This window comes from Stegostoma tigrinum, chromosome 5 (genome assembly GCF_030684315.1).
Source record: "Stegostoma tigrinum isolate sSteTig4 chromosome 5, sSteTig4.hap1, whole genome shotgun sequence".
Taxonomy (NCBI): domain Eukaryota; kingdom Metazoa; phylum Chordata; class Chondrichthyes; order Orectolobiformes; family Stegostomatidae; genus Stegostoma; species Stegostoma tigrinum.
In genome coordinates, this window is record NC_081358.1 from 78,391,925 (window position 1) to 78,415,051 (window position 23,127).

The 23,127-nt window shown below is 39.5% G+C and overlaps 1 protein-coding gene across 5 annotated transcripts in view; it reads left to right on the forward strand.

Annotated features, from left to right (window-relative positions):
* The window catches only part of thoc1 (THO complex 1), a 57,608-nt gene that overhangs the window by 27,444 nt on the left and 7,037 nt on the right, over positions 1-23,127 (forward strand). For 3 of the 5 annotated variants that reach the window (XM_048529100.2, XM_048529101.2, XM_048529102.2), the window contains exons 11-20: positions 1,240-1,374; positions 2,533-2,633; positions 3,578-3,644; positions 9,376-9,426; positions 10,994-11,064; positions 14,077-14,172; positions 15,546-15,611; positions 16,647-16,730; positions 16,836-16,983; positions 21,030-21,114. In XM_048529100.2, coding sequence (XP_048385057.1) covers positions 1,240-1,374; positions 2,533-2,633; positions 3,578-3,644; positions 9,376-9,426; positions 10,994-11,064; positions 14,077-14,172; positions 15,546-15,611; positions 16,647-16,730; positions 16,836-16,983; positions 21,030-21,114 — 904 coding nt within the window. Of the gene's footprint in view, positions 1-1,239; positions 1,375-2,532; positions 2,634-3,577; positions 3,645-9,375; positions 9,427-10,993; positions 11,065-14,076; positions 14,173-15,545; positions 15,612-16,646; positions 16,731-16,835; positions 16,984-21,029; positions 21,115-22,380; positions 22,467-23,127 lie in introns of all 5 variants that reach the window. The other 2 variants (XM_048529103.2, XM_048529104.2) reach the window with 1 other exon arrangement.

Here is a 23,127-nt window from a genome sequence, read left to right on the forward strand (position 1 = left end):
CCTTCAAACAAAATAACCTGACTTTGTATTCCACTGATATATATTAAAAGTAGTGTGTACCGACTTCAATATGCACTGCAGAAATTCACCAAGATTTAATAGACAGTACCAGATGGAACAGCACCACCTGCACCTTCCTCTCCAAGCTACTCACTATCCTGACTTAGAAATATATCACCATTTCTTCACTGTCACTGGGTCAAATTTCTCAAACTTATACTGTATTCCCTGGTTTTTTACTTTCCTACAAGAGAAGGACGCCCTCAGAATCTGTCTTGTCAGATGCCTTCAGGATCTTGTACATTTTAGTCAGATCACTTCTCATTCTTCTAGATTTTTAACAGGCACAGGCCCAACTAGTTCACCGAATGTAACATAATCCCTTAATCCCAGAAATGACTTGAATGAATATTCTTTTAATTGCTGCTAATGTGATTTTTATCCTTTTACAGTCAGCAGCCACAGAAACTTAGACAGCTAATATCTTCAGTAGTTGGGTTTCACACATTTGCCAGCTACAATAAGCATGCTGATTTTTGTTTGGCTGCTATCTACAAAAACCCGGTGAACTCTTCCAGGTCAACTTGGTGCCGCTGCTGGCTTTGTGTGACGTTGTGTTTGTGAGTTTGTGGTGCAAATACCTTAATAGAAAAACAGCTGTGTTTTGATTATGGTAGTTGATCTGTATATGAACAACTGTTAGTGTTGCTGTTGTGAATTAGCCACCCAGTCACCCCAAAGATTTAATGTCTCCCCACTGCATGTTCTACATGTAGTAGCCAGGCTGGGGATGCTTCAGTAATTGGACATCTAATTATAATTATAGGAACTTCACATGTTACTGAGCTTTGATATATCCATTTAGAATTTAAGGGTTGAACTTTCTTTGACCAGACTTCCTTTGTTAGACTCAACTTACTGTGGATGAAAAATACATGGCCAAAAATTGTGTAATGATTTACAGAAGATGAGATCTAATTATTTAATTTTGTGCAGTTTATTTTGTCTTTCGTTGGGTTCGATCAATTAATTTCAGTATGAAACCAGTGAAGAGTCTGCATGATACAAAAAGACTACCTCTGTGTTTGTAAAATATTTAGTTCTGTATAATTGAATGGTCTGTGTGTTAACCCATTTACTTGATGTTCTCGGCTATGTCCTGATGCATACAAGCGAAATGGTTTGACAGGTGTCTTTTTCTAGCAATAACTAACCCACTTACGTCAATTTACCTTAAAGCATTCCGATGAGGTATTGGATGTTTTCAGAAGCTACAAACTGGATGATATGCAGGCTTCAAAAAAGAAGCATGAAGAATTAAAACCTCCAGGGGAGGAACATGTTTACTTCGCTAAATTTTTGACTAGTGAAAAGGTATTTTGTTGATAATTTATCAGTGTCATTTGCTTTACAGTTGTTTTTGAAATAGAATTGAATACACAAGTGATTAGTTTTATCAGTGATTTTTTTTGTAGATTCCATAATCAAACTCAATTTCCTACTTAACATATTGTGTAGTAGATACACAACTTTATTAAACTAGCCTATTACAAACATAATGCGGAAGAGATTTCTTGAATTGCAAACATATTCTGTCTCTCAAAAGGTGGATAATTCATTGCATATAAGTAAATATGACTTTGTCACATTTATTTATCTGTTACTTAAATTGCAGAAACAAACACATTTCATGAACCTTTGAATAATTGAGGGGATTTTGTGACCATACGCAACGTACTGCTGAGTAATTCAGATTTCTGTTCATAACAGTTCAAATTTGCAATAAGCATCACAACCAAAAATCTCTTCAGTATATAATGAGAGCACGAACTTCTGACTGCAGTCTTGGTAGTCGTTACAGATTGAAGGCATAAAGGTGTAGAATTAAATAAAATGGTTATGAATTGTTTCTCCTAATATTGCTATTTTCAAGTATCCATGAAAGCTATGACCAAGTATTATTTAGTTAGCATCTAGAATAAAGTCCCCCTACCTTTATTAATTTCATGATCGATCATTCTAGCACGGTCCTGTTTCTGAGTCATTTCTGACTTAAATTTTATAGTTTGACTACGAAAGGCAGCTCCCATTTTAATTTTGTGTTTCAGAATTGTGAAGTACGTAAATCTTTCTGTTGTTAGAGTTGGCTTTTTTTGAGAGTGGTGACCATACCTTGGGAGTAGAATCTCTTTGGACATCAATGCATGATGTTGCATCATTATATTCCTGCACTTTTGGAAATTGACAAATTTCGAAATGTTTACCTCTAAGAATGGTGTAAAAGTTAGAATATATCTTTTCAGTTTCAAATTACTAGAAATGTTGTTTCATACTAGAAACCAGAATGTTCTTTGACCATCAGGTTATTCCTGAGTATAGCAATATAGCAATGCCAATTGATGCCACCTTCCTCGTATTTTCCAAAATTCATTTTGTGAGACGATTGCATGGAAAATTTGTCACAACACACTTGCTTGCTGGAATTCATAAAATTTCACTTTCAAATTTACTGACTACTTTCTCTCTTGCTAGTTGATGGATCTACAGCTGAACGACAGCAATTTCAGACGGCATATCCTATTACAGTATTTAATATTGTTTCAATACCTGAAAGGTCAAGTCAAATTTAAAAGGTAACTTTTTTTGAAAATCATGAGTGTATAGTTGAGGCAGCACTAGATAGTTATTAAGTTTGGTGGTATATTTGAAAACTTTTGTAAATTCTTCCAAATAAACTTGTCTGTAGGACAATAAGAAACTCAACATAGCCAAGGCATTAGTCATGGGATGGACGCTAGGTGAGACAAAAAATGGCATAACCTGTCGGTGACACTCTTTTCTGTGGCAGTAATTTCAAAATTCTGCATTTCTGAACAAATTTTTGATGTGTAGAAATGGGAATTTCATCAGTCAGGACATTCCTGGCTGAGATGAATCAGTCTTTTCCTTGAGGGAAATAACTTTAAAGCTTCTTTGTTTAAATAAACAGGAGTCTCATGTAATGCACACCAAAGCTGTTCTTAACCAGATTAAATAATTGAACATGAGTTCCCTTGCTTAAAAGTAGAAAAAGCTCTACCTGGACCTTTTTAGAAAATTCCCAAATACTGCCTCTAATTCTCACTATTTTGCTACAACTATGCAAAGTAAGTGTGCAATTAAAGAAAAAAAAAACCCTGGGGGGAAAAAAAAAGATTTGGCTCTGTTTCTTGCTTTGTAAAGTATATGATTGAGACATGTCATCCATGGACTACAAAATGAAGACTGCGGTGCATCATTCTTCCCCACCCTCTTTGAAAATTGTCAAGGCCTTGATAAGGCTGAGATTTTGGTTAATATTTTAAGCAACTTTATAAGATGTAATCCAAGCATCTTAGACTGTGTTATGCAATGGGAAATTAAATTAGCCTTACATTAATGAGGAAGATGTTTAGTCCGATTATATAGGATGGTGATGTTGTTCTTGAGCACAGAAACCACAAATAATGAGTAGTAATCAAGCATGTCAATCCCACTGTCTGCAGCTATTAAAAACCATCATAAATGATGTGTGATCTGGTGTAATTCTGCTTCACAGTTCCTCTTGTGTGTTGACTGATGAACAATCTCTCTGGATTGAAGATACCACCAAAGCCGTTTATCAGGTTGGTATGAATGAATTAATTGCTAAGTTGTACCACAACAAGAGATAGAACATAGAACATTACAGCACAGTACAGGCCCTTCGGCCCTCGATGTTGTGCCGACCTGTCATACCAATCTCAAGCCCATCTAACCTACACTATTCCATGTACGTCAATATGCTTGTCCAATGTTTCTGTCTGATGAAAATCCACCACATTGTAACTCATAACTTTATCTTTCCTTTGTCTTTTTTCCTAGTTTCACATCTATATTTAATGTCCCATCTCCAAGATTGAAACATCTGATTAGTACGATAGTTCAGTTCCAATTGTCTCAAAGCAGGCAGTTGGTAGACAGGACTTTGGGCAAACTCGTACCTTTCAGCTAAGCTCGAACTGTGGATTGAGTCTCATATGTAACTTATTACACCTCTGCCTCTCATACCTACACCTCACATTTCCAACCAGGGATTCAAATTGGGTGGTTGTGTTGATGTGGTACAGTAGTATTATACCTACCTTTGGGCTAGGAGGCCCTTGTTCAAACCACACCTGCTCCATAGGTGTGTAATAACATCTCTGAGCAGGTTGATTAGAAAAATAAGATTGGACAGTTCCTTCCTTTGGATTTTTAAATGCCAGTTAGATTTTAATCCCGCATCCCTTGTCACCGCTGAAGTGCAATTTAATTATCCGCTAATGTTAGCTATCCACTGAAGTTTCCCATCCTTTAATTATAAAAGCTGTTCCCAGGTCACAAATGAGTTCTATTCCTGAGTCCTAAATAAGTCAATTTGTACTCAAGTCAGAATATAATATAGTACAATATAAAATATCCATTTGCAAGTATGACTGAACATTCGTGTGTCAGATCCGTAAAAGTAATATGGGATCTAGTTCGTAAGTGTGAACATTCGTGAGCAAGACACCACCTGTAAATAGCTCAGGAATCACTGTGTGTTAACCTTGAAATTATTTTCAATTAAGTTACCCTGTACAACATTTAGACATAGAGACTTGTGGCAAGTCCTCATTTTACACCAGGTAATTCATGTCCTGAATGTAGTGTCGGAGCTTGGGAAGCTTAGGCAGAGAAGAGGCAGGTAGAAAATGTACTTGCTGGTTTCTCTGTTTTGTATCAATTTAAAACTTTTAAGGTGATCTTGTTTTGCAGTTTCCAGGTAAATCAAAGTACCCTACTCCCTGCAGAATCATACTAAGAAGCCTGTACATCCTACAGGATCACAGATATGTTGCAGCTCAGAAGGAAGCCATTTCGGCCCATTGCAACTCTGCTAGTTATTTGAATAAACATCTCACCTTGTGCTATTCTTCTCCTTTCTCCCTGTTACTGTGCACTTTGGTTTTCAAAGATCTGATTTCCTTTTGAATGCTTAGTCCACACTTCCAAGCAGTGTTCCGTAGATCTTAACCATTCACTACTTGAAATTTGCTAATTCATTTAAATTCATGCTGCCTTGTTCTCAGACAACTTCAATGTTTGAGAGATGATGGGAACTGCAGATGCTGGAGATTCCAAGATAATAAAATGTGAGGCTGGACGAACACAGCAGGCCAAGCAGCATCTCAGGAGCACAAAAGCTGACGTTTCGGGCCTAGACCCTTCATCAGAGAGGGGGATGGGGGGAGGGAACTGGAATAAATAGGGAGAGAGGGGGAGGCGGACCGAAGATGGAGAGTAAAGAAGATAGGTGGAGAGAGTGTAGGTGGGGAGGTAGGGAGGGGATAGGTCAGTCCAGGGAAGACGGACAGGTCAAGGAGGTGGGATGAGGTTAGTAGGTAGCGGGGGGTGCGGCTTGGGGTGGGAGGAAGGGATGGGTGAGAGGAAGAACCGGTTAGGGAGGCAGAGACAGGTTGGACTGGTTTTGGGATGCAATGGGTGGGGGGGAAGAGCTGGGCTGGTTGTGTGGTGCAGTGGGGGGAGGGGATGAACTGGGCTGGTTGAGGGATGCAGTCGGGGAAGGGGAGATTTTGAAGCTGGTGAAGTCCACATTGATACCATATGGCTGCAGGGTTCCCAGGCGGAATATGAGTTGCTGTTCCTGCAACCTTCGGGTGGCATCATTGTGGCAGTGCAGGAGGCCCATGATGGACATGTCATCTAAAGAATGGGAGGGGGAGTGGAAATGGTTTGCGACTGGGAGGTGCAGTTGTTTTTTGCGAACTGAGCGGAGGTGTTCTGCAAAGCGGTCCCCAAGCCTCCGCTTGGTTTCCCCAATGTAGAGGAAGCCCCACCGGGTACAGTGGATGCAGTATACCACATTGGCAGATGTGCAGGTGAACCTCTGCTTGATGTGGAATGTCATCTTGGGGCCTGGGATGGGGGTGAGGGAGGAGGTGTGGGGACAAGTGTAGCATTTCCTGCGGTTGCAGGGGAAGGTGCCGGGTGTGGTGGGGTTGGAGGGCAGTGTGGAGCGAACAAGGGCGTCACGGAGAGAGTGGTCTCTCCGGAAAGCAGACAGGGGAGGGGATGGAAAAATGTCTTGGGTGGTGGGGTCGGATTGTAAATGGCGGAAGTGTCGGAGGATAATGCGTTGTATCCGGAGGTTGGTAGGGTGGTGTGTGAGAACGAGGGGGATCCTCTTGGGGCGGTTGTGGCGGGGGCGGGGTGTGAGGGATGTGTCGCGGGAAATGCGGGAGACGCGGTCAAGGGCGTTCTCGATCACTGTGGGGGGAAAGTTGCGGTCCTTAAAGAACTTGGACATCTGGGATGTGCGGGAGTGGAATGTCTTGTCGTGGGAGCAGATGCGGCGGAGGCGGAGGAATTGGGAATAGGGGATGGAATTTTTGCAGGAGGGTGGGTGGGAGGAGGTGTATTCTAGGTAGCTGTGGGAGTCGGTGGGCTTGAAATGGACATCAGTTACAAGCTGGTTGCCTGAGATGGAGACTGAGAGGTCCAGGAAGGTGAGGGATGTGCTGGAGATGGCCCAGGTGAACTGAAGGTTGGGGTGGAAGGTGTTGGTGAAGTGGATGAACTGTTCGAGCTCCTCTGGGGAGCAAGAGGCGGCGCCGATACAGTCATCAATGTACCGGAGGAAGAGGTGGGGTTGGGGGCCTGTGTAGGAGCGGAAGAGGGACTGTTCCACGTAACCTACAAAGAGGCAGGCATAGCTGGGGCCCATGCGGGTGCCCATGGCCACCCCCTTAGTCTGTAGGAAGTGGGAGGAGTCAAAAGAGAAGTTGTTGAGTGTGAGGACGAGTTCAGCTAGGCGGATGAGAGTGTCGGTGGAGGGGGACTGGTCGGGCCTGCGGGACAGGAAGAAGCGGAGGGCCTTGAGGCCATCTCCATGCGGAATGCAGGTGTACAGGGACTGGACGTCCATGGTGAATATGAGGTGTTGGGGGCCAGGGAATTGGAAGTCCTGGAGGAGGTGGAGGGCGTGGGTGGTGTCACGGACGTAGGTGGGGAGTTCCTGGACCAAAGGGGAGAAAATGGAGTCCAGATAGGTGGAGATGAGTTCGGTGGGGCAGGAGCAGGCTGAGACGATGGGTCGACCAGGGCAGGCAGGTTTGTGGATTTTGGGAAGGAGATAGAAACGGGCCGTGCGGGGTTGGGGAACAATGAGGTTGGAGGCTGTGGGTGGGAGGTCCCCTGAGGTGATGAGGTCGTGAATGGTGTTGGAGATGATGGTTTGGTGCTCGGGTGTGGGGTCATGATCGAGGAGGCGGTAGGAGGTGGTGTCGGAGAGTTGGCGTCTGGCCTCGGCGATGTAGAGGTCAGTGCGCCATACTACCACTGCGCCACCCTTGTCTGCGGGTTTGATGGTGAGGTTGGGGTTGGAGCGGAGGGCTGTTTACTCTGTTTAGACCTCTCCTGTTTCGTGGATATCCAAGAATATCTAACCCTTAGTCCTGCCCTTCCTTGAACCAGATCTTAGTTATAGCCACAGTAAAGTATTTCCACTTGGTAACCTACAGGTGCAACTCACCAGTCATGCTTCTAATTTGTGCATTTATATACATGCACAGAAACCCTGATTTAGATTTTATTTCTTTCTTTTGTTATTCTGACCCAACCTAGTAATTTATTATTCTCTATTTTGTATACTTATGTGTTCCTCCCTGTTATTGTCTCCTCGTTTCCACACCCCTACTGATTACCTTAAGCCTTTGCCAATAGCGGTGGTCAGGCATCCAGCAAGAAATTCAGTCCGATCTATTTCAGATCTCTAGCATCTAGACTTTATAGGCCCCATTTAACCTGAGACTCTAATGCCTATTCTAGCTTGTCTCCTAAATCAACTTTGCAACCATGCATTCATCTGTCTTATTTTCCAATTTCTGTACTGACTCCTGCATGTTACTTTGAGTGATTCAGAAATTGCTACTTTTTGATACCCATCCTGCAAGCTCCATATTATCAGAGTACATATTGACTTCATTAGATCTAATTAAATATGACAGTACTTGTAATTACCAATTACTTGTAATTATAAATTTATGAAGAAAACTGAAATGTTACAGGCCAGTGTTCCACAAGCGACTGAAGAAGAGTTTCTTTGAACTGAAATTGTCATACTGATGATGAAAAGGAATGCAAATATAGTGGATTATCCCAACAACAACTGCATTTTTGCATTACACCTTCTGATAATTTGTGCCAGCAGGGATGGGACCATGAACCTCTTGCAGCTGGGTGTCTGACTGCTACTAGTCTGTTTATTGTGGACAGTATTAGGTTCTAATGGACAGACCTGACAATACTGAGCTGAACCTTCTCTGATAGCGGGGTTCATCATATTCTGAATAATTTGACACTGGATCAGTTATTAGTTTTAAATGTCCTTGATATATTTTTGGTATTAATGGGTTTGAATCACGGTAAATACATCGACATGGATTTCAGATCAACTGTAATTTCATTGAATGGCTGCACAGGCTCAAGGAGGTTAACAGCCTACCCTGTTCTTGTATATCTTGGCCATATAACTATAAAAACAGGATAAATGAGATAAACCCTTAACAAATTTAAGCTCAACCACACTTGAAGTACTCAATACATTCTGATCACCATACTTTTAAGAAAATAGAGACATTGGAGAGCTGCAGAGAAGATTTACAAACCAGAAATATGAGCGAGAAATCACAGAGGGTAACTTAAGTCTTTAAAAGAAAAGTTATGATTCGGTGAATACTGAGATGATAATATTTCCTTTGGTAAGAAAGAGCAAAATTAGAGGTCATCGATATAGTTTGGAAGCGAAGAGTTTCTATCAGGAGTTCTGATGAAACTTGTTGAGCCGAAGTGGTGAAAATGTAGAGCGAGCTATCAATGTAAATTTTTGGAATAAATTATGTAAATGAACTTGATGCAAAGCTGTATAAACGTATGACAGGGTAGGAAATAAAAGATTATGATAGTATGTCAGATGGGCAGAATGGCCTGTTTTGTGACCTTTGAAAACCATAGAACACTGAGAAAATATGCTGCAGTATTAATCTGAATTTTGTTGTTCACGCGTTTTCTAAGAAGCTTTTCACTAAATATCAATGGATATGATTTTTGATTGTTCCCAGGTACAGTTTGAACTGGACAGCCGATTTAAACATTTAACTAAACTATATTGCAGTCTGTTCTTGTAAGACTTTGTTTCAAGTTTACATTATTTTTATGGAAATGCTATCTTTATCCATATCACATTTGTTAGATTAATCAATTATCATCCAAATCATCAAATTATTTCATTATAAATGTCTTTTTAACAATTTGGTTCCTCATTTACTTTTCTAGTTATTCAAAGAGACGCCACCTGATGGAGAGAAATTTTCCAGTATGGTAGAGGTATGTTGAATTTTTTTTATTGAATTTCTGAATTCAACCTGTCAGTTTTCGATTCGAATTGAATGACCACATCAAAACTAAAAATACTTTGAACACACACTTGCTTTCGCGATCAAGTTTGCTTTTAGTTTTGTTTTGTTTCTCACTTTGACCCTTCTTCGCTCCTTACTTTGTCCCAAGCACACCGAGGCCAATTGTAATTCTGTAGCAAAAGTCAACTAATAGCACACAAACTTAGGAAGGATATATTGACCCTGAAGGGAGTACAATGTAGGTTTACAAGAATGATGTATGGACTGAAAGGGTTATTCTAGGAAGACAGTTTTTCCTAAATTAGGCCTGCTTTCTCTAAAATTTAGAAAGTCAAGGGGTGTTCTGATCCAAGTCTTCAAGATATTAACAGGAAGAGATAAGGTAGATGAAGATAAACTATTTCCATTGTTTTGGTGATTTTAGAACTAGGGGACAGTCTGAAATTAGGACGAGACTGTTCGGAAGAGATGTTAGGAAACAATGTTACACATAAAGGAATTTAAGATTTGGAATTCTCTTCCACAAATAGCAGTTGATGCTAGACCAGTTGTTCGACTTAAAACTGAGATAAATAATTTATTTTGTTAAGGAAAGGTATTAAGGGATATAGACCAAAAGTAAGCATATGAAGTTAGGCCACAAATCTGCCATGATATTATTGAATAGTGTAACAGGCTTGATGGGCTAAATGGCCTACTCATGTTCTTGTGTACAAACTGAATGTGAGACCTCTTCAATTTATTCTCTGGATTGGTCTGTGACTAGTGAGACTGGCAATTATAAACCATATTTGCCCCTACAAAGATGGTGAGCATTCTTCTTTAACGACTGCAGGCCATCTGGTGAAACTGGTCCCCAGTCGCCGTTAATTTGGGAATTTCAGGATTTTGATGCAAATAGTATGTAATAGGGCAGTGATGGACAAGAGGGTTTGATTTATAGGGAGAGGCTAGATAGGCTGGAATATTTACCCCTAGAGCACAGAAGGTTGAGGGGTGATCTAATAGAGGTTTACAAATTATCAAGGGGCATAGATAAGGTGAGTAGCCAAGGTCTCTTCCCCAGGGTAGCAGAGTTCAAAACTAGAGAACATAGGCTTAAGAGGAAAGATTTAAAAAGGACCTGAGGAGCAACTTTTTCCACACAGAAGGTGGTGCTTGTATGAGTGAACTGCTAGAGCAAGTTGTAGAGTTGGGTACAATTACAACATGTAACATACATTAGGGACGGTTTAGAAGGATATGGGTCAAACGAAGGTGAAGGGGACTAGTTTGAGAAACCCGGTTGGCATGGACATATCGGACCAAAGGGTCTTTTTCTGTTTTATATGACTCTCTACAACCTGGTCAGAAAGAACTATAATTTGGACAAGATTTTGTTCAATTTCCATATGGCTCGTTAATTTATTAATTGCGTTTACTCATGAAATCATTGCTGTAAACTTTTAAAAATTCTTCACATTTATGAAGAGGTGAAAGCAAATTGATTTGTTTTAATATGAAATAAGAATTAATTCACTTTTATTTGATTACAGCATATACTACACAGTGAAGAAAATTGGATTGCATGGAAAAATGAGGGCTGTCCAAGTTTTGTTAAAGAAAGGTATATCTTTTAAAACTTAATATCACTTTGAACATTCTTTTTTTCTTCAACCATATATACTTTTATATGTTTTATATACGTTAAGGGCAAATAGTTATCCTGTTACGTGTCTAGTGTGACTCACTTTCTTAATATACCATGGCATAACGGGGAAACTAATAATGCCATGCCATCTGGCTTCTGTCAGATTACTTCTATTTTATTCATACAAGATTGCAATTTGTCTTATCATGAAGGTTTGATTTGAATTGGAAAAAGTTCAAGCAGGCAATTCTTATCAAATAATGCAGCACAAATTAAGTAACTGATATTTTCTGGTTTCGTATCAGGTTGCATTCATATTATGTTGAGAAATGTGTCAAATTAAATTGATATCATGTAAACCAAGAGCCATATGATTTTCTGACTTGTTCATTGATGGATTGCAGTGTTTAATCATATCTCAAAAGTGGAAGTCTGGAAAGTTGCTATGAGATAGCAAGTGTTCATTCTTTTTCTCGCTTCCTCGAACACCACTGCACAAATTACACACGTACTGTATGCACATGCACTCTTCCACCACACGTGCACGCAAACATGCCCAAAATATACATGCACAAGCACAGTCCAACCACATTTGTGCACAAACGCGTGTTTTATCCCACTGGACATGTACAGGCACAGGCATGGATTCTCCCATCAGAAGTGTGCACACATGTACGTATGTGCTCTGACTCTCATCACATACTTGCATGAGCATGTGTATATGCACACATTCACCTACACGCCAATGCATGCATGCAGCCACTCCCACTAGGCTCATATATACACACAAACACAAGGCATATGGAAGTACGCTCACACCAGGTGCGTGCATACACCCACATCCACCAAGCCTGTGTATACATACTCACCAGACTCTTGCATGCATGTGCACACTCTCTCACTATACATATACACACATACAACTCCACCAAGCATGTGTATACGTACCCTACGCCACATACGTACTCACTTATTCTGCAACCATGCTGCGTGCTCACATGCAGTCCCAACACCCATGTAAGTGTGCAAACATACTTGTACAAGTGCACAGACTCAATGTGTGCATGCCCGCATGTACACTCGCTCTCATCACATTGTGAGGGGGCATTGTTCCCCCCCCATATGTGAGACATGTGGAAGCATGTGTGCACATTGGGAGAGATACACATGCAACGTACATGTGCACCCAAGTACAGATATACACTCACTAAGCATGCATAGACACATGCTATCCTTCTCACATGCATGCACAACACCCATATATGCTCAGATGTGCATGCATTCATTCTCATTGAGCTCAGACACTTACACACCAGGTATGTACAAACACGCATACTCTCATGAGGCACATGCATGCAGACACCCACATGGAAGCAGGGGGTGGGGGACACACAGACTGACAGACAATATGAACTTGTATATGTGCTCATTCTCACCAAATTTGGCATATACACATAGGTGCACGTGTATGCACTCCCACCGGGTGCATGAACAAGGATGCACAAATTCATGCAAACATGTACTCTTATCCCATGTACATACGTAGTCAAAACAGTGAATGCAATTATACTGTCCCACCACGTGCATTTGCAGACATTACCCCACCATGCACATATGCATGCATACTTCCACCACGTGCACTCCCACACGTTAAATGTGCACACATGTCTGGTATGTACAGACACATACTTCTGTACACACCATGCATGTGTGTGCACACACCCCCCCCCCAAAAACTTAAGTGCTCACACACACACAAATCCAATTGTATATGTACACGCACTCGTGTGCAGGTTTCTGCATGTACTATCCCCTGCCCACCAGGCTCATGCAAGCAAGCACTTTTCCTTTGCAGTACTGTGCTTCCCCCACTTCATGCCCCCGCCGCGCGCGCACACACGCGTACACACAAATGAGCAATCAGGCCCATACATGTGCATACCCAACCCGTCCTTCCACGACCAGACACTGCATCCACCCGGCACTTGCGCATGCATCAGGCATACATAGTTTGCACACACATCACATCTCACACCCACATTATACACAGTCGCCATGCTCTACACTTATACATGTCTGTCATGTACATTATCACACACAGGTATGACCGATAAGTTAGCTGCATGCACCATTATCTCTCACAACACAGCTTTCTCTCTCACACTTGATATCTCATTCATTCACACTGCATTACACACATTGACACCAGATCGATCCTTCTCTCTGTCATACATTTGCACAATAAATTGATCTCTCTTGTTCACTCACCAGGTCTCCTGCTTGCACACCAAAGTAGCGACACTCTCTTAACATGAGGTGTTTCAGCAGGTGGCCTCACAACAGACGTGTAAATGCATGCACACACTGGTATTACACCAAGTCTTGAGTGCGCATTGCATATTTGTCTGCCTACATATCTCTCTCTCTGTGTCTCTCTCTCTCTCTCTCTCTCACACTCACGTCACATCTCCCTATCCCATCACATCACAAATCGCAACACACACTGAACATGCCGGTGCCCATGCACATTACATACAAACACCACGTGTAAATGCATCACATTTCATGCACACATTATATACATGTATTCATACACCATGCACATACATGGCACACAGATCAGTTGTACATGCATATGAACTACAGCACCCACCACTCTCACCACAAACAATCTCTTAAAGCCACATCTGTCTGCTACCACATTGCGCACCACACCAAATCACTTCACATTACCCTCACATGCATCTCATCACACATGTCCCACCACACAGGCACATACTACGCACATATGCACACAGTGTACTTGTCATACCAGATCTCTCCCATATCACATATCTCGTACACCATGCACACCACATCATGTACGTGGCAGGTGTAGTTACCCCCACCCAATCCTTTGGCACGTGTGTGAACCTCCACCTCTGCATGCACTGTCACACTAAAAAGTATAAATTCTGTTGGATAGTCAATTATATTTGTTTTTTAAAGATCACTTGAATCCAAACTTCCAAAGCCTGCAAAAAAACGACCTGCTCCTGAGGATTTCTTTGGAAGAGGACCAGGCAAGAAGGTTTTAATGGGAAAGTAAGTTTTTGACTTCACCTTTTAGCTCCTTCCTTTGCTTGCAGTTTTGATACTCAAATTTCTCGATGATGTTTAATTTTGGCCACAATCCTTAAAAAGCGCTTCATAGAGGTTACAATTTGATGGTCATCTCTGAGCAGTCTCCCAAAGATGGATGTTCAAAGAAAGCAGTAGTTTATTTTTTAACTTCTTGATTTCATCTTGGATCCCTCTGTGATGAAAGATATCGTTAATATACTAAGGAAATCAAATGATGTATAGTAAAACACCTTTAATAAAAAATTCCTCCCTCTTTCAATAAATTACCGTTAAAATATTTTGAATACTTTTTGTGCCTGGTAGACTGAAGGCTTTGAGTAATGGTGCACTTGTGTCGCTTGTACTGGAAGCTACATATGCTAAGACCAGGAACTCTGTTCTTTGCAGACAGAAAGAAATTACACTCACTTTGCACCTATTTCAACTCAAAAAAATAGAAGACGACACTTCCTGGCTGACTTCTCAAGCCACTGATTTGACCAATTGGAGTCACGTTTTAAGTTTAAATAAAACTTGGCGGTTAACTGTTTGGCATCATCAACTCATGCTCTTTTCTTGTATATTATCAATATTCTGTTTGGCATTAGTACTAGCGCTTGGGACTCCAGTTTATCCATTTTTAGCATTCGGACTATTACAGTAGAGATGCAAAACCAAACTGTCTGGCCCAGCAGCTTCTCTGCTAGACTGGTGCTCCATTGTTCACACCAGATACTGCAATTGTTTCTCTGAAGTAGAAAGCCAGTTAGTGCCAAAAAAGATCTTTTAGTGCCGCCTTTGTGTGCATTCAGGATTGATTTGAATGTGCCAAACACACTTAATGTAAGACTTTTTATAGCTGACAGATGAAGATCTTCAAACTTTTATGCCCTTCCAAATTGGACTTGGCATAGGTTCAAATCATGGATAAATAGTTGATTTCTTCCTGTACCATACAATCCATTTGTTGAAATTTCTAAAATATCCATAATTTTGAACAGGGTGACTATAACTCTTCAGTGCTGTCCTCTGAGAATAAATTTAATTTTGCTGTTTTAAAGACCATTTTTTTAAACATGAAGTTAAGTAATGTCAGGTCTAGAGTAGGGCTCATGACTTATTCAAGACTTTTATACCCTCCAGGTTTTACGCATGTATCAATAAACTTCACATGTTTTGCATCTAGCTACCTGCACAATCTGTGACAGTTTGATCAGCTAAGTGCATTTATAATACTAGTTTAAAGGATTGATCTAATTTAGTGGTACTGAAACTTATAAAATTAAGGCAGGTTTGTGCAAATCATTGCATTTATCATGCCACATATAACTAAAATAGTTTTTGGCTTCCTGCAGCGAAGAATTGACACGGCTTTGGAATCTCTGTCCTGATAACATGGAAGCCTGTAAGTCTGAAAGCAGGTAAGAGATGCGCCTTGACAATGAGTCTTTATTGAAGGATCTAAAAATTTGACCATATTTAAATCAATGACAGTTTCTGCCTTAGTATAAAGTTTGGAAGCAACCTGTATATTTGTAGATCAGTAATAAAGATATTAATGCATTTATGTATTGCCACATGAAGCACTGGTTATCTGTCCTGAAGTTGAAGTTTCCTGCTGAATTAATGTCCAATTCCAACTGGAAAATGTGAAAGATCAAAAAAAATTACTTCTTACTAAAGATAATGCTAAAAGTTGAACAAGAATATTGATATCATTCCTTGGTGCATGCCTGCTTTTGAAATTAACATCTCAATGTGTTAGGATCACATTCTATCTGTCCTTGTAGTCATAATTTGACCTTAAAGATCTAATTTAAGAAATATTTGGTTGAAAATTATAAACTATTTTTTGAAAGAGGAAGCAACTTCACTATGACCTCCACAGAATTATATGCCTTTCGCTGTAAAAACCATCACTACCACCATAGCTTTCATCCCTGACTGTATTTTCTAATTTTAATAAAGTAAATCTTTGCACTTATGGCCTACTCATGACAACCGTGAGCTCCCTGTGGAGCTCCAACACCTGGACCATGTTGGGAGATGAGAACTATCGAATGACCTGAAAATGTCTGCATTGTTGCGATTTAACAGTGCTAGCTCTACATTTAGTATGTTAGCAGAAAAATGGTCACTGGGTTCAAACATCAAGTATTTTCCTTGATAATGGGAACTGCAGATGCTGGAGAATCCAAGATAATAAAATGTGAGGCTGGATGAACACAGCAGGCCCAGCAGCACCTCAGGAGCACAAAAGCTGACGTTTCGGGCCTAGACCTGATGAAGGGTCCAGGCCCAAAACATCAGCTTTTGTGCTCCTGAGGTGCTGCTGGGCCTGCTGTGTTCATCCAGCCTCACAAGTATTTTCCTTGATACTGTTACGTTTTGCAAATGGCTATTCTGCATTACACTGCCATGTTATCTTTACTTGATGTGATTTATGTGCTTTGCAGAGAGTTTATGCCCACATTAGAAGAGTTTTTTGAAGAAGCCATTGAGCAAGCTGATCCAGAAAACATGGTTGAAGAAGAGTACAAGTAAGTTGCTGTGATTTCACAAACTTAGAGTTGTAATTCTGTTAACATTCTTTCAAAGTACTGTCATAATCTGTGCGTATTCTGACAGACCTTCTTGCCTCACAGAGTGGTTAACAATTCCAATTATGGCTGGAGGGCCTTGAGGCTGCTAGCACGACGAAGCCCACACTTCTTTCAACCAACTAATCAGCAGTTCAAAAGCTTGCCTGAGTACCTAGACAACATGGTTATCAAATTGGCCAAGGAACTACCTGTGAGTGTCTTGACTGCTTTGTGTTCATGAAGCATAAAAGTGCAGTGTCATCTTATGAACTCTCTAGTGTATGATATCCTGACTCACCAAACCTCTGAATGCTTAGTTGTATTAAACAGGCAGAGTTTAGTAAATAACTCAAAGGCAAACATGAGCCCACTACATCTCAATCATCTGGTTCAGCAGAGTTTGTAGGAAAAATCAATTGACTTTAATTTGAAACCTATAACAAAAATGTCCCAAAGATTTTCACAAACCAAGCCATGAAATGTAGCAAGAAGGATTGGAAGAGGCAGCAAAAGCTAAATTGAAAAGAGAAATTGAGAATGTGCTAAAACTTTAAGTCTTCAAAGAATATTCAAATCTGTTCAAAATCGCTGAAAACAATGCAGAAAAGAATACAAATGGGATTAGAACTGGATGAGCAGAGGTGCAGCCAAGAGCATTAATTTTTACTTTGTCCTTTCAATTTGAGCATTCTGGCAGGGCAGCCATTCATTACCAATCCCTAATTGTCCTTGCAAAGGTGGCAGTGGGGCATCTTCTTGAACTTGCAGTGCAGTGTAGGTGCAGCCACAGTGCTATTTTGTTTCCTTTAGTGACTTTATACAAATGACTAGCTGGCCTCCATTTCAAAAGTACAGATCTGGATCTGAAGTCACATGTAGACTTTTTAAGGATGATCAAATCATCTCCTAAAAGTTATTTGTGACCTACAATCCAGAAGTTTCATCATCATAATTAAAGCAATTCACATTCTATTCCAGATTTTAAAATTGAATTTGTACTACCACAGCATTAATTTGAACTCATGTTTGCAAAGCCCGCGACATGGCCTGCAGCAATTCAAGAGGGCAAATCAGCTTTTCAAAGGAAATTAGACATGCCTAGTCAGAATGCCCACAATGTCGTGAAAGAATTAGTGTGGTCCTCTGCCTTTTCCAGAGGTGTAAATGTAATTGTTGAAGTTTGGAAGGAGCAAGGTAAAGAATAGATTTAGAATATCCAATAGAATACCCAAAAATGTGGAAATTATTGCACAGGTGGGTGGAAACTCCTATGAAGTTTGGGAAATGTAGGAATCGAAAAGCTTTATAGTAGTCTATGCAGCTGAAATTATTTTTGACGAATTGTGTATTGTAAAGAATAGCACTCAGGACTTTGGCAAGAAATTAGGAACATTAGGGAGGTGAAATTTTGTAGTCTTCATGGTGTCAATAATGTGCAGTTTGAAAAATCTAAAAGGAAGTTGATGGTTACAGGGGCAGGCAGCAAAATGGAATTGAAGCTATGATCAGATCAGCCATAATTTTATTGGTCAGAGAAGACAAGAATGGCATCAGAACAGATTAAATTGGGTATTGCCATTCAACATGTAAATGTTGGCCCTGTGCTTATGAATAATATTCTCAAGGCACAAAATACTGACAGGAAAGGAACAATGAGTATTATCTTTTGGAACTAAACTTGCAAAGAATATGACTATCTCAGAGGATGTTCTGGCTGCGTAAATGCAAGTGGGTGTGAAACCATGCTATGCACCAGTGCAAAGAAAGGAGTAGTATTTAAACATCACAGGAAGGTCAAAACTGGCTAGTTAGTAAAGCGCATGATCACAGTGAGAAAGGATGAATCAGCACTTATTAAACCCCCCCACCGCCCCCGCAAAAAAAATTGGTCACAACAAGTATTTTTTGAGTGCGGAGCTATCAATTTATCAGCACAGGCGTCACGATAAAAGTGCACAGTTTAAAAGTCCCTGTAGTTTTTGAGGTATTTGAGTTTTAACCGGAGACTTGTAGCCTCAACAGTGGCAAAATTTGAAGATATCTTTGTATTTTCAATAAATAGTTGTTTCCCAATTTGATTTTTCACTAAGTATTGTCTTCTGATGTGCTGAGTTTAGCAAGGAGAGGGAGAGGGGTGGATTTTGAGTTCTTGTGCGATGAATCCATAATTCTTTCTCTTTTTTTGTTCAAAGGCAGCTGCTATAATAGTGTTATGTTTACCCAAATCTGGTCCCATTGTTTCTCCAAGCTGTGTTTTCTGTAGATAACATTTTATGTCCAGTGTATGTCCCTTATCAGGTATATACAAATTGAAAAAAAGTTTCAATTTCTTGAAACCTGACTTTAGTGACTGTTTAAGTAAAACGGTAATCGTAGTTCAGACAGTTTTGTTTATTCTATATTGGCCTCCTGAACTTAACTCAGTCCATGGCAAACTGATCACAGCAGCCACTTTAGGTCAGTATTTGGCCTTTTTGAACTATTTTAGTTCATGATAGGTCCCAGTATTGAAAATTGATAATCGATATGTTACCTCTATCATGACAGGTGATACAGACAAGATGGAACTCAGATTGAAAGAATTCAGAAGTATTGATAGGATGCTTTGAAATAGAACTCGATCTTAGTGATGTGTTCAGTGAATTTAAAAGGGTATCTTAAGAATGAAAGATGATGAAAAGTTTTGAGATAAATGTTTAATGATGGTGAGTTGGGTGAACAGAGAATGAAGTTATGCAGTGACGAGTTGAGTCAAAAAAGAGTAAAATGATGTAACATGATCTCATTATGAGCGTAGAGGCAATGAGGGAGAAAGAAGTAATGTAGAGTGGAAGCAAAGGTATGGCAATGGTTGTTGGCTGGAACAAAGTGGAGAAGACAACTGAGGAATTGAGTGTATGGTTGCAGTATTGGGCAGACAAAATGTCCTACGTGATCCTGAATTTCTTGTTCTTGAAAGGAACAGAGTCAAAGAAGGACATCTTTAAGAAAAGAAATGTGGTGCTTCTATCCTTCAGAATAATCCTGGAGTAGTGGGAAAATTTGAAAAAAAAATCTTGATATTAATTGAGATGTTGCCTGCTGCAACTCTAGTAACAGCTTTGGAGCAAATTAGGGAAAAAAAGGAAATATGAAGTTTAGATTGTGGACTAAAAGAGTCTAACAGAATTAACCGTAGTGTTATGATGCTCCTAGAGATTGTTAACACTGAAGAGAAATTCCAAAATCCCCATTATTTACTGGGAGAATGAAGCAATTGGATTGCACAGTTTAAACATGATATTACTGTACTGGAGTCAAACGCTACTAACTAAACTAATTTGGGTTGTAAATTATTGACATAGCCCGTTTGATTCTGGAACCCATAGGTAATTTATGTTTCTAATAGCATTAATGGTTGTCTCCCAAGATTCCCTGGTTTCACAGTTAAACTCACTTGCTAAAAAAGTGCTGTTAATTTCTTTGGAAACTAAATGAATAATTTACATCTCATTTCAATAGCTATAAACATTATTTCCTTTCAAAAGCTTAAAAATTGGCCACTTGTTGTTTAAGTTATTCCGCATTTAATTCTGAGCTTATTAAATAGACACTTTCCATATCCCAAGTTTATTTGAATATCACCTAGTTTATGGTTGATTATCAAGTTTCTCATTCAGATGTTTCAATTTACTTATTTTTATTACTATCCAACCTAAGAACCCCTAAAATATACAGATTATGGAATAAAATAGTCTCAAGGGCAGCAACATCCTTATTTGTTCTGATGTCGCTTATGCATCTGAAATTACTATAACATACTATAACAACTCCTCTGAAGTTTACGCATGGGTCCGTCTGTTTTCTTGGCAATGACTATAGGGCAGGGCATCTTTGAGTACATACTGTTTCCCATTCATAACTACAGAACTTCCCTTCTCCTTGACAGTTTTTTTGGGTAAGCAGGGCTGTAGGTAATTTTGACAGATTCAGATCGTACCATTTTAGGATATCTCATTTTCTTTCTCTAACGTCATTTCAAATGCAGTTTCTAGTCCACAGAAAATGCAAAACTCCACTCATTATGGGTATTGATTTTCTTCTAGCCTTATGTGAAATCTAAGTACTCCAGTTTTATTTTCTTGCTTAAAATTTAAACTCTGGGCTTGTAACTGTCATGGTTGCAAATAGGTATGATAACAAGATGTAGTAGTTAATCTCACAAATAAAGGAATCTTTAGCTGTAAGATCATTAATCGCTTCTGTGAATCCTTGCAGCCTCCATCTGAAGAGATAAAGACAGCAGAGGATGAAGATGAGGAAGAAGACAATGATGATGCATTGCTAAAGGAAAGCAATGAAAGTAAGTCTGAAATGCAGCTTTTATGTGAAGTATATTGAAGATTCTTTGCTGCCTGACAATAACTGCCTGATTTCTCAACAATGACAACAGATCTGTGACCAAATGATATAATCTTCAACCTTCACTTTCTCCCAATTCACCCGGCACCGTTCCTCCATGAAGGAAAAGGCAAGAGAAGTCTTTTTTTTCTATTTGCCAACCAAAGTTGGTAGCATTCGTCAAAGGAATGGAAGGGTGGTATTCAAAGATCAGAATAATCAGAGCTTTAATGGAAATTTCCAGCCTCAACCGCTTGTTCCTAGAGAGCATTCAGTTTGGTTATTTAATTGTAAATATTGGTTTCTTACTAGCCACTAACTGCTTGGAGGATACTATTAGCAAAAATTTGTCACTGCATGATGACAAATGTTAGGTATTCTGCCACTGGCTGAAAAATACATGGGAACCTAAATTTGAGTGATTTGTAAATATTAATTCTCTCAGTAAACCCCAGGGCAACTACTGGATTGTGGAAAATTCACCATTGAAATTGATTAATGGAAAAATTGTTGCCATTGACAAGTCTCACTAGAGCCTGCTGTGTAGTACAGGCAAAAAAAAACTGGCAGAGTTTGAAAATACATTTTTATAATCTGTTTTCTTTGTATTAGTGACTGCTCTGGGCTCTGTTGGGATAAAAATAAAATAAACATGCAAATCTCTATGTTTAACAGTTAGAGGGATTTCTTTATTTGACAGGCTCCCTAAAAGATAAAAATACGTGAACTGGCTGCTATTTTGTCTTCTGTTATGCCACAGATAAAAGGCATTGTAGCATTGACACCAAATTCAGAATCATTGTTGCTCTTAACTATTGTTTCATGTTTGTTCTGGATTGGGACCAATGTTCTGATGGTTTCAGATCACATTCTACCATGAAAAATACAGAAAGTGGTTTGTTTTACAAGCATCGGTCTATTTGAAACCTGTAAATTTGATACATGGCTAGCATAATGATAACAGCACGTATCCATACACAGCAATTACGAGCCTTGAAGAAGGGAATAGCAGCTTGATTAATCTTATTTACACTGATTCATTTAAAAATCACATTGAAGGCTAGGAAACTTTAGCAAAATCCACGACATTCATTCTTGAAATAGCAAATGTAACAGAAACAGATTTTCCTCTTCTGTTTAATAAGTACCTTAAAAATATAGTATGAAATCTTAATTTTTTTAAAGGAAACCTCCAATGTTGACATTTCTAGTTTCCCATGTATTTCAGCCAACAACAGCAGGCTACCTGACATCATCGTCTGGTGACAAATGGCTGCTAACGACCTCTCCCAAGCAGTTAATGGTTGCTATCAGGTAGGTAGAAGTATCCACTTTGAAGGCACTTTTACATTGTTAGATGGGGGTCCCAGGAAACTGCATTCAAATGGAGACTGTGACCTTCATGTGCCACATTGCCCTATTTATTTAGAACCCATTAGCAGCTAAACACTATCAATTCCTGTAGGTATATGGGTGGGAATCTTGCTTCATGTCTTTAATTGCAAGGAAAGACTTGATGGCATTTCCTAAGTTTCATTAAAATTTAGATTTCTGGTATCATCATATATCTCAAAGTTAGTTCCTTTATATTAATGAGTGCAGTAGAAGGCAGGAGTATTACTGTAGCTGGTTTCTTTGAGTGTAATTGACATTGAATCTGATATAGATTAAATGTTTAATCATGAATTGTTTCTATGGATAATGGAGCTGTGTAATGTCAGGGGTTATTATTTCATAAATGAAGTAAAAACTGTAAACATTTAGTTTACTTTTTATGGTAATGCATTTAACTGCAAAATGAAAAATTTCCTATGTAGTTTTGTCCACCCTGCTCCCAGCCATTCTAAAACAGTAGTGACATCTTTGTGCCGTATTATCTAAAGGACTCCTCAATGTGAATAATTGCTTGGTAATACAGAATTTTAACATTGTTAAAAGGAGACGTGAAGTTGAAGCTTTTCTCTCATCTTGCATT